The 13154-nt window shown below is 38.1% G+C and overlaps 1 protein-coding gene across 1 annotated transcript; it reads right to left on the bottom strand.

The window, feature by feature from the left end:
* Positions 1-10291: 10291 nt before the first annotated feature.
* LOC122274209 (ribosomal RNA small subunit methyltransferase) lies at positions 10292-12265 on the bottom strand. The gene is made up of 2 exons (XM_043083216.1): positions 11813-12265; positions 10292-11228 (listed from the first exon to the last, which is right to left on the bottom strand). Exons 1-2 carry the CDS (start codon positions 12125-12127, stop codon positions 10485-10487), a joined length of 1059 nt encoding a protein of 352 aa, XP_042939150.1. The 5' UTR covers positions 12128-12265; the 3' UTR covers positions 10292-10484.
* Between the last annotated feature and the right edge of the window lie 889 nt (positions 12266-13154).

Here is a 13154-nt window from a genome sequence, read left to right as displayed (position 1 = left end):
GCTAGCACAAAAAATTGTACACAGCTCTGCATATCGTGGGTAGCCAGAGGTACGAAACTTCTTCATTTTTGGGTTGGCCTAGTCAAAAGGTCAATATTTATATATTAGAGAGTTGTTAAGGCGACAATAATTATCTAACTCTATAACATTGTTAATGGGATTATTGACAAATATTGTAAAACCCATGGTTAGAGCTTCCTTACCCTAATGGCATTTGCCCAATGTTGGTCACTCCCTAAAACCGTTTTGGTATCGAGGTCTCATCCCATACCAATTTGGTGCATCAGGTCGGTGAAAAGACACTGCATCATCTTCAGCCTATTTATTTTTTTCTTAACTTGGGTCACATCATACGTCTTGAAGCCCAGAGATGTAAGGCGTGCATCATAGTTTGCGTGGCCCCTAGCTGTGATCTTTCCAGCCCTTAGTGAACCGCTAAGGGCGTCAGCGTACATCATGTTAATGAACTTGTCCTCCATGTCGTCCCCCCATATTTCACAATCAATGTGTGAAAATTCTGAATCGGGGTCCATGAAAAAATGCTAATAATATGACATTAGATAGGGTTTGGAAATGACGTAAGAAAACATACGTTGAAAATTTTGAAATAGAAAATTAAATAAAAACTACTTTTTAGAGATGTGGGCCATACCTGGCGAGGGTGAGATAGTCGAGACGAGCGTAGGTAGTAACGCTAACAAATAAATAAGGTTGTTAAAAATTATTAGACAAATTATTAATAATAGACGGCTTGGAAGTTTGAGACAGTGAGTGGCTAGGTAAAAAACGATTGGAAGTATGAGACAAACATAGAAATAAAATTATACTAACAATTATTTGCATCTAAACGTCATGTGAAAATTTAAGAATGTGGTTCATTAATTTTACAGCATGATGATAATGTTTTGCTATCTATCTATATATTGGGACATCCATTTGGCTATTGTATGCACAAAGGCCACCTATGAGCTATAGCAGTCGAAGTGGACATGGGTTAAGAATTAAGCAGCATCATATGGGAATCTCAATCCTATATGCATCAAGATGTTGCCATGTAAAACATCCCAAATAAGATTTGCTGGATTCCCAAAATTGATTGATGTTACTTATGGAAGAGGTGGAACGGTAATTAATGATTTGGTTTGGGTCTATGAATTCATACTTCGAGTACATACCATAAGCCTCTAACTAGCTAGGTGAGATGAGACTTCTCCCAAAAATAAAGAAATTATATTTCTAAGGATGAATTGTATGTTTCGTGTTTATTCCACCCAATTAATGGAGCAGATAACTAAGCATATGTATTGGGGTTAGTTGGACATAAGAAAAATAGATGCCTAGAGAAGAACAATAAAAACCTCTTAAAATAAATATATAAAAGAAGTGGGGCATGTATAAGAACACCAATGGTCTCATCAATTGTTTCTAATTGACATTTACATACAAAAATATATATAAATGAATCTTATTGAATGTGTTAACAAACTAAAAAACTGTAACATGCATGACACTTGTTACTGTCAATCCCTTTTCCCTCTCTTTATGCAAAAAATAAAAATAAAAAATTCTTCATCGCCCAAAGTAGCTGTATTGACCACATTTAAAAGGGTGTTTATATTGGCAAGTTGCCTATTCCTATTCTTCTTGGCACTTGTACAATGCCAACCAAATCAACTTGCTATCTTGTTCAATCATTATAACTAAACACATTTAACCAATTTTAACTTAAAAAGAATTCAACAAATTCATTTAACCAATTATCAAGACCAAATAGCTTTTATGAATAAAACAATGGGTATAAAATATCAAATTATCAACAAATCTTGCATCCAAAAGTTACATAGATTACATAAATACATGCATAAATTGAGTTCATAAACTGAAAAATTAAAAAAGGGAGCAAACCAAAATTACCTGGTATGAGCATGTCTTAGGGCCCTTTGTGCTCGGCTTATGAAGGGTTCGGCCTCTAATGACAGATTTGGAACAACACAAGCGAGGCTTGCAGATCTTCATAGGGGTGGCTGCTTTCGAGTTATGAATAGAAATTTTATAGACCATTTTCATCTATAAGAGACAACAAGGCTCAACACATAAGACTGCTTCTCCACTATTACAACGACAGGCTCTTATTAATTATGTTTCCAACACCGGTCACTTCTTTCAGTCTTTCAGCTGCACAACATAGCCTTTGCACACGCTGTCAAGATTTGGCACACGATTTGGTCACAATATAGGATGAATATTCTAAACAACCATGTAGAGATTTGCAGGGCAATGTGCAGCAGAGTAGGAAAATCAATCGGCTTCAAGAACAGTGGCTTCCAATGGACATACCCAAGCAAACGAAGAACCACCATGGGGGGCTGGCTAAGATTCACATGGGTTTGGAGGGTTCAATGTGATTCAGTTATATACAGTATTGGGGGTTTTTGGGTTTCTTTGGGGATGGCAGTAGATCAAGAATGGAGAAGGAATACAAAGTGTGGGGTGGTAACTCGCTTGCCTTAAGTCCTTGCCATCCCTCGAATCCGTGCTTCAATGGAGGAAAACAATCTAAGGTAAGCTTCGTTGTTGTGGTGTATGGCCACTGTAATCAATTGAGAAAGAGGAAATTGCTTTTAACCATTCGATATACTTCTACTTTTTTTCTGCAGTGTGATTTCATGTCATTATACAGTAATTTAAAATATATTATTAGAGGGAATAGTATTGAGATAAAGTGAGATTTGGAGAGATGAAAACTTGAAATATAAATTGAGTGTTTGTTTTTAGAGATCATCTTATCGTACGAAAACTTTGAAAAGTTTTTAAAGTTTTGTGTTTTATCCCCAGAAACAAACGAGGCCTAAATTGGAAAATATCACCCTAAACAAACTAATAGGGATGTAAAAAACAAAACTAAATACTGGTTGAACCCACAAAATCGGACTAAACCAGTGGGTTTGTATGAGTGCAACATTTTTTTTTCTTATTGTTCGAAGAGGATTGTGAGTAAGAAAGATTTCATATTGAATTATTCACAAAGTTTTCTTTTTTTTATCATTAACCAATGATGAAGAAGCTAGAGAAGCTTGCTTCATTTTTTACGACTATGCAGACATTAGGAAGTATTAAGTACAAATTAGCATGTAATTTTTTTTTCCAAAAAGGTTATATTTTTGTCACATTCATTTGAACCTCATTTGAGAAATATAAATCTCAATTGTGAGGTTCAAATGAAAGTTTGTTGGTTTTTCATGACTAGAAGCACCTTTCTATATGTATATTGCGGAGAAGTAATGTGACAAGTGTCATTGTTGTAATTGTTGACTATCAATTGTAATGTTTAGTATCATTACAAGAACCAACTCTAAAGCTTCAACTTATCTAATGCCACACATGTAAATGATAAACTAGAAAAATTGAAAGTTTCGATTTCGGCAATAAATCAGTCTATATCTATTCTTAAATTTCCAAGAATGGTGTATCGGTTCGGTTCTAAGATTTATCTAAAACCGAACCAAACCGGACCCATTACACCCCAATAAATCCTAACAAATACGTAGCCCTGATAAATAACTCTCAAGATCATGGCCTATGCTCATAGCACAGGCCTTCTCTTTAGAAGACCTTGCCCTCAAAGTCTGGAAACTTCCATTGTAGCTCCTCCAGATCCACCCCCGTTGAGTCATCGACGGTAAATCCCTTCCATTGAATTAGTAGCTCAGCTCTTGCTTGGTTTCCCTTTTTCTTCATTTGACGAGCTAGCACGTACTCCAGTTCGAGAGAGAGTCACATCCTCCATGACAGACGAAAGGGTTGTAATTGATTCCATTTGTGCTTCGAGGTTCTTCTCGAGGCAGAAGACAGGCAATACTGAGTAACTCTTGGAACTTTCGGATAAATCTAATTTAAATGCAACCTTATCAATACATTGTATCACCTTGAAGGACTCGTAGTACTTTGGTAATAGTTTCAAGTTCCGCTAGAGTGCCACAATCGTCTGTCGAACTCATAGTGGCCCTCATGCGTAAAAAAGGTAGTTATGGGTACACTTCAGGCTTCATCCTGATTTGATGGTAACTCAAACTTAGGTTGGGTTTAAAGAAAATTTTAGCATCATGTAATTCATCTAAAAACTCATCTACGTTAGGAATGTAGTACTTATCTTTAATGGTATCCATGTTGAGAGCCCGGTAGTTCACACACATGTGCCAACTTTCCTTAGCCATCCTCACCAATAGGGTAGGTGAGGAATAAGGGCTTTTGACCGTACTGGATGATTCTTGCTTGCAACATCTCTCAAATCAGCTTCTCAATCTCCTCTTTCTAGTAGTAAGGGTACTAGTAAGTTCTCACACAAGTGGGTTTGGCTCCCTCTTGAAACTTGATCTTGTGATCATGGCTCCTTCGTGGCAGTAGCCTCGTGGGTTTAGCAAACACTGCCTAGAAGTTAGCTAGGATTGATTGTATGGCTAAATGCACAGAAACTTGCATCTTGGGACTGCTTGCATCCATGAGTTAGAGCCAAACTCCTTTTCCTCGCACTATGATTGCCTTATTGATTTTCTAGTCCTCCTGAAGGTTGCTCTTGAGTGGCTTTAATCCTTGCAACAGTAATATTTGTCCAGTAAGAGAGAACTTCATTCTGAGATCTTTAAAATTCAACTAAATGGCACCCAATAGAGAAATGGACTTCATACAGTTATGAGAACAATTGTCTACAACTTTGCAAAAGGAGGAGGTGGAAGGTATTACTATCACAGGAGAATATAGTTGAGGAGGAATAATTATATTTTCAAAGGCTAGTTTTCAAGCCCAAGTGTAAGGACTCAAACGGCAAAGGTAGAACTACAAGAATACCAACAAGCTATTCATTTTCAACAGCAAGATACAAGGGTAAAAGCTAGAAGTTTCACCTGTTGGAGAAAACCTTATGAAAGTACTGTTAGGCTAATTGGGATGCAACTATAGATTCCAAAAATGAGAAGATGGAAATTGGGACCGTAATTAGAGATTGTGATGGTAATATACTAGTAACTTCATGTATCTCAAAAAGGTTTAGTTCTCAACCTGTTCTAACAGAGCATTTAACTCTATGAAGAAATCTAGAATTGTGTGCAGAGCTAGGCTTTCAGGTTGTTCAACTTGAAGGGGAATGCACAAACTATTACATGTGCCATCATCAAAGTAGATGAAAGTTGGTACTAATAAGGGCAAGTCATTGATGATGTCAAACAAGTTCTACAAGGTAAATCCTAGTGGAAATTATCATTTATCTATAGAAAAGGCAATCAGGTGGCTCACCAGCTTGCCAAGCTTGGACTACAACATGAATAGGAACAAATCTGGATAGAAAAAGCTCCTACTACTGTTATGGAATTTGTAATGAAAGACAATGCTTATATTTCCTCTTTTTTTTTAAGTAAAAATATTATATATATTCATAACAATAGGAGTAATAAAGTATACTGGACGTATACAAGAAAATACCTAGCCCATATTAGAGAGCCTCTAATGGCCAATAAGTTCGTAAAAATTAGAAATCTATAGAAACTACACCAAGCCCAAATGGGAATAAAACACAGTTCCCCAACCCCAACCCCAACCCCAACCCCTTGTTCTTGTAACACCAATACTCTACCCAAAACTCCCTCTACGAGGATGGCTTCATAATGCCCACCCTTTAGTCTTCCCTCGACTTGAACTACTTCCCTTAGCGTAGTAGTTGATTGCCCAAGAAAGACGTTTTAATTCCCTGCTTTTCTTAAATCTTGATTTGGTTTCAAGCGAATGACTTACCTCAATCGCAATGAGTAGTGCTTTAAATTGGTCTTCACATCCTTCATATGAAATCCCAACACAATGCTGAATCTCTTTAACCTTATGCAGAACCCAATCTGATGGTGAACCCACTATATTCTTTATCAAAGGAAGAGAAATCAATAGAACAACATTATCCATATACACAATTCCCAAGTACACTCCCGACCCTAAGCATTCCTTCTCATAAGGCAACAACAACAAACCCATAATTTCCTCCCCACCATATATTGCATTCAAATCTCGAACCTTCTCAATAGCTATATTGTTGTTGTCTATTGTTGCAGTCACCATTAAAGGTTCTTTCACCTCCGACATAGGTGTTGTCGTTCCATTAACAAGAACATTGCTTGTAGATGCTCCACCCCCCGACAACCCTTTTTATGCCACTTTTTCAAACCCTATTTCTCTTTTAGGAGGCATATAACAGGTAGGGGAAGCACTACATTTTGTTACCCCATTTTCATCTTCTGAAAGAGGCTCATTTGCTTCTTCTAAGGTATTTAAAACCTTGAAAGGACCCCCATCTTCAACTGAAAGTGAACTCTAGAAAAAGATACCAACCTCATTTGCAACTGATGACTAAGTGCAGTCAAACGGCAAGTTGCTGATGTCCTGAGTGACACTGGCATGAACAGTGATGCTACAGTTCGACAACCCTATATATGACAAAGTCAAAATGCCCTTTGCCTGCGAACTTAAGGCCTTCAAACCCGTAGGATCTACCACCCGCCCCCCCCCCCCCCCCCCCCCCCACCCCTCCCTGGTCCGTTTCAACCCACCACTCAAACCCATGACCAAGTCCAGTTACTTATCCACTTTAATCCTAAGATCTCTCACATATTCCATAACTCCTGTCAATTGAGCTCTGATAACTCACAAGACCCCTTCCACTTCTCCCACCCTCAAACACCCGACATAGGCACCCATTCAACCATGCAACATATGAGAAGCGTGCTTACCCTCCACTTCTCCTAGTGTCACCTGTCAGCTTTTGTCTCTCACAAGTGCCTTACCCTTTCCTTCAGCCAAGGAGCTATTCTTGGCCATAATACATGCCAGTGACCTCAACACCAAGGCTTACGAGGCACATTTGATTGAGTAAAGCCTTCTCACTATCTTTCCGTAAACAAACTTCCTTTTGTTTGCATGCTTCAGAATAGAGTTTTTGGACCTAGTGACGCTTCAAATGAAATGCAGAAAACCTTTCCATCTGATGCCATTTGTGCATTCAAGGATCACCAACAAACATTTCCTCCTTCCATTCCAGAATTCTGAGAGTTGCAGAAAATTGCCCCTTGAGTTAATATGATGTTGAATGCTGAGATTTTCATTGCCCATCCTTAGCTCCTTGAAAAATCCATCATGACAGAGTTGTTCTAAACAATCATCTATTCCCTTAACAACCCATGAAGACGACGTCCCACATAAACACATGAACTTAGTCATCTTTTTATTATGTTCAGAGATGCGAAAGCTATTTCCTCCCACTTTCATAAAAATGAAAGTTTTTTATTCTACCTTCAACTACCTCTCACCTTCCATCTGAGACGATTCCACATCGCATGTCCTCATCTTCTTATCCCAAATCACAGGATCATCTCCCAGGATCTTCTTGCTTCGTCATCTCAATGAAAAAAAAAATGTTATACGAGAATAAAATGTAGATCCTGAGAAATCCCAATTGTCGGAGGGGAACCAATGCTGGAATGCCCTCAACAGGGTCTCCAGAGCCCATCAGTCTAGTATGTGGTGGTGGCGGCGGCAGTGGCGAGGTGTCTAACCTGAGTGTCATATGTCGGTCAGTGCCTTAGGTTTTTTCTACATACTTGTATTTCCTAATTATCAACAAAACAAGTCTATTTCATTCAAAAGAACATATATTACCTCATGATTAGCAATTTGTTTTCGGGATAAAGATCTATTTAGATGCAATCGCAACATCACATTTATTTAATTAAATTCTTAACACATGTAAAGCATATACAATTTAGGAGTGGCAAATTGTGTTAACGGGTCGTGTTCGTGTCATGTCAGAACATATATAGATCAATTTGAACACGACCCGTTAAACTTATCGAGTCAAAATTTCAAACTCTAACACGACACATTAACATAACGGATTGATACGACACGACCCGTTAGTGAATAGTACAAAATAGATTAACACGACAAGACACGACCCGTTTCAACCTGTTTATGTTTACACGACGTGACAAGACCCATTTGGACACGAACACAATTTGTTAACCGTTTTGACCCATTATTAATTAAAATTACAATATGACTAAAAATTTTAAAACTAATAATACAAATTAAAATCTAAACAATAAAAATACAAAACCAAATTAAAATCCAAAATTACAATCCACAAAGTAGAAAAACACAAAATCAAAATCTCAACAATACCAAATCTTGGCATAAGTCAAAATTACAATTCAAAAAATAAAAAAATAAACACATTGATGTTTTCAAGATCTGGATCTCTCTCAGCACAACCAGATCTGTGGTGCCCAAGATGTTTTCAATTTACTAGATCTCTCTTGGCACTCTATATCTACTAGATCTGATGCTGGAAACCCAAAGAGAAAATTCGATTATTCTTCTTCTAGTAGAAACCATTTCCAAAAAGAAACTTTTGTTGACAAACCTGCAACAATTGAAGAGGCTAGTCGTGCGAACTGAAAATGAGCGACTGGCATCGAGATCTGTTACAGAAGGCTGAGTAGTTAGCTCAAGTTAGCTATATCGAGAAACCCCTTTCAGCAATGACCATATTATAATATCAACTATCTAGAGCTCCACTGTCTAGTTAATGATCATATTATAATATCAACTATCTTCTCAAGAAAGTCATATTGACCCAAAACACCACCATAACTTGCAAGAAAGTGAGAGATTGCTTGACTCCCTTAGACGTGCGATGCAAGGTTCAGTCTTTCAAACTTAAGAGTTAAGACCGAGGGGGAGAGATGACCTAAGACACCAATGATTGAGGCTGAGCAGCGATGCTGGACATGCAAAGGAAGGAAGGGGCCAGCGTGAGACTCTGGACTTTAGAGTGAAGACTGAAGTCTATGAAGATGAGAGACTGAGAGTGTGTATGGATGGCAACAAAGGTGTGGGTTAGCAAATTATGGATTTTTTTAAGTTTTTATTTATACCTAGGTATAAAGATAAATATGTAAATTTAAATTTCTTAACGGGTTGATCTATTAAGCATTTATATCTTAACAGGTCAATCCGTTTTGATCCGAACCCCTTAAGGTTAATCCCTAACCCACTTTTATCGTGTCGTAATAGATCGTGTCACATATTACCAAATCTAATATACATCACATGAATAAATAAAAAATCGACTTTTCCTAACAATTGTTTGCACGGTGTAAATCTTAGACCTGGAGAGAAAATACTCCATAACCAAAGCCCTTACTGCTCAAGTTGGGACTTGTGCATTCAAAATTAGGCCTGTGCAGAAAAATGCATGGCCCGATTCGTCCAAAATAACTGACTTGGGCCTACCCGAACAAAGTCAAGTTCAATGGGTTAAGCCCAATAACGGATTTAAACACCCTGTTATCGGTTGAAATCGATTACCGAAAACTTGCTACTGCCTCTCATCTCCTTCTCCTCAAACCCTAGTACGTCAGCGTCGTTCTTCATCGTCATTCTTCATCACCGTTCGCCTTCACATCATCCCCTTTGTTGCTTCTCCACGAGGTCCAAATCTGTACACTCAAGTCTCACGTTTCTCCTCTATTCCTTGTGGGTTTACTTCTGCTGGGATTGGAATTCTTACCGACACAGGAGTCCAACTGCAAATACCCATCCAACCAAATCCAATTCCACCTCGTCTGCAAGCCCTATAAAATCAAAAAGCATCCTTTGCATCCCCAGGATCAGAGGCAAATACCCATTTGTGGGTGATGCATGGAGATTAAGGATTTTGTTTGGGAAAGGAGAAACTGGAGATCGAATAAAACTAGCATAACCCCTCTCTATCTCAACTCAAGACTCGGTCCACCCCAACTCAAAACCTTCAAATCCATCGTAGGAAAAAAAAAAGTTGACATCTCATACAGTAGAATGAACTCTAAAACTCACCAGCTACTCCGATTGCTACCACTTAAAACTGTGGTCAGATCAATGGGAAAAATGCTTATTTGTCCTGCTTGCCCAACCCTCCTCTAAAGCAAACTCTATTTATCATTGTGTAGAGGTATCCGTGAAGCAAATGCAAAATAAGGAATGCCCTTTTTTTTCTTTTTTTCTTTTTTCGGGTAAAGGTCAAGTCATACAGTTCAATCCGATTTCATTTTATACGGGTCTAATTGGGTCGGTTTGGCGCCTTAAATGGGGTTGCACAAGTTGGGTCGGGTGCAAACCCAGTTCTTTTTTATTCGGGTTGTAGGCCTATTCAAAATATTGATATTATTGGCACGAGATAATTAAACTACAGCAGAGCGAATATTAAATGGGTCAAATATGATCAGAACAATCCAAGTTCATCTAAAAAAAGTTAAATCTTATCATTCTCTAACCAACCAAAACCTAAAATGCATGAAAGCCAAAAAAGAATTATTGAGCAGACCATAAATAGGGCAATCAAAATTGGGCATATGTATATATATAGGTGGGGCACAGAAATAACGACTTAGACAAACATGACACTCCTAGAACTAAGAAAAATGTATCCCAGCCTTGTTGAACAAAGAGAGCAGGTACAAGAACTCCTGTAGTGTGAGCTTGGATGACCTCTTATCTTCAAAATCTCCCTCCTTCAACACACCCAAAATCTTATCTTTAAATTCAGATGCCTCCCCTTCTGCATCACCACCTTCCACATCCAATTCTTCATCCATTTCATCATCATCAATCTCCATGGCTTCGTTCTCATTAGAATCCCCTAGCCTCGAGAAATCCATGTCAGGATCCTTATTCTCCACCAAACCTTGTGAAAGTTGTAGCGCCTGCAAGGTTTTGTAGTTCTTCTCCAGCAAAGAGAGGACAGTCTTCTGCCTAAAAATTGAACCAAGGGTTTTGTTCTTCCTGTTAAAACAAATTCGCAGAAATCCATCCCACTCCTTTTGCTTCACCTCAATGCGTGGTTTTCTAGGCTCGATTCTAACTACAGAGGAATCAACCTTAGGAGGAGGCCGAAAATTGTTTTTTCCGACTTTGAGGAGGTGGAAGATCCGAGCCAGGAGCTGGGTATTCACAGTAAGACGACAGTAGAGTTTGTCACCAGGCTGAGCTACCAGTCTCATAGCAAATTCCCGCTGAAACATTATAATCGCACATCTGAAAGCCGGCTGGTGACTCAATAACTTGAACGTCAGAGGAGAGGAGATCTGATAAGGTATGTTCGCCACGCAGATATCAAAATAGGGAAGTTCAGTCTTGAGAACATCTCCTTGTATAACCTGTCAACAACAAGCTGTCTCCAGTTAACTTGAATTCATGGTACCAACAATTTGAATCACAGTGTGATAACATAGTATGTGAAAAGGGTGCCTATATGATGAACATCACGTACAATACGATAACGCTATTTTGCTTCATGCCAAGTAAACAAAGTAGTTATGCAAACCTGACCGAGCCAAAAATACATGTACCTGGACTAGACTTGGTTCACAAAAATAGAAATTTCTCACTTTCTTAATTGTTTTTTCTATTATTTTACTCCAGTTTCTCAGCGACCAAACCTGACAAACGTCCATAGGAGAAAAACCAGTTCAAAGAACAGGGTTTTTACTGCCAAAAAATAAAAAATGGAACTTTATTTACAGGAAATCTGAAAAAAAAAATCTAATTCGAACTAGCCGAATGAAGAACCCTGAAGAATCGAATGAATCCAAACCCCATAGCATGATGATAATGATATTTCTCCCCGATCATTCCATTCCTATACTATCATATACAATTGACTGAGAAGAAGTTATTGGCTTTCTTTGCATATTTTTTTTCTTCTGTTTGAAACCAAATAGAAATCAATGCAATAAAATACCTTGAGGCGATTGGATAAAGGGGTGCCCTGAAAGCGACGCTGCAACTCGAGAACCATGCGAGGGTCGACTTCAACGGCAATAACCATCTTCCCGGCCTCGAGAAGCTTTTTGGTCAGGTTACCGGTACCGGGACCAATCTCAAGGATGACATCGGTGCTCTTGATCCCTGCTTTTTGGACTATGGTGTCCACCAGCAAAGGGTTCTTCAGGATGTGCTGCCCTTTCGACTTGTGGAACGATATTCCTCCCTGGTACGGCGCGTGAGCTCCCTTGCCCGACTTTGATTTCTCCTTCTTTATCTTTCCACCGGCCATGATGCTCCTGTTCTTCTCGAGCTCCCTGTAAGTATAGGGTGTGTGTAGCAGAGAGAGAGAGAGAGACAGAGAGAGAGAAGAACGGCGCTTGGAATTAGGGTTTTAGGTAGTGGAGTTTTGGGGCCTTCAAACTGATTGATAATAAGTATTTTCTTATTTATACTATTCGGATTAATTAGATAAAATTAAGAGCACTGCTACACAGCAGCTCCACACCTAATACACCAGTGTAAAATAAAAAAGGGTAAAATAATAAATTTACATTTTTTAATAGTGTGAAAAAGTGTGATGCTGCTGTATATATTTTCTGTAAAATTAATTCACATATTTTATGGCAGTCTCCAGGCTCTTGTCAGTATTTAAATGAAGGGTGACTCTACTCTCTATTGGAGTTCCTGCTGAAACCCTATATTTATTTTTATTTATATATATATATATATTTAAATATTTTTTAAAAAATTATAATATTATATAATATATTTTCTTAATTATTAAATAAAAAAATACAAAAATAAAATCTCAGCAGGAGGACTAACATTTTTCTTAATAGTCTTGTTGGGTACAGTCGTCGCTGTGCAAATGTGATGTAATCAGCGGGATGTGACACAATTTAATGAAAAAAAAAATCAAAAGGTAACAGGAACATGGCACAATTTAATGAAAAAAATAAAAGAAATAAAAAAATCTAAGTCACAAATTCTTTTTCAGAAAGAACTTGGTGGGTTTTGGCGTTTCGCCATTCCAGACTTCCAGTAATCAAGTTTTAAGGCATTCATGGAAACAAAAGTAAGAAAAGCACCTAATAGCACTAGAAAGGCCAAGAGAGAGCTTGGTGAGTTTTGCCATTTCAGTAATCAAGCCTCAAGGCATCCATGGAAACGAAAGTAAGAAAAACACTCTTAAGAACATCAGAAAGACCAGAAGAGAACTTGGTGGGTTTCGCCGTAATGGTATTTCTTAAGAGTATTGGAACTGTCCAATAAATATGGTTCCAGTAATGGCGAAACCCACTAGGAAAAGGGGTAGT

The sequence above is a fragment of the Carya illinoinensis genome, chromosome 8 (assembly GCF_018687715.1).
Source record: "Carya illinoinensis cultivar Pawnee chromosome 8, C.illinoinensisPawnee_v1, whole genome shotgun sequence".
NCBI lineage: Eukaryota > Viridiplantae > Streptophyta > Magnoliopsida > Fagales > Juglandaceae > Carya > Carya illinoinensis.
This window is presented reverse-complemented; position numbering and strand designations above follow the sequence as displayed.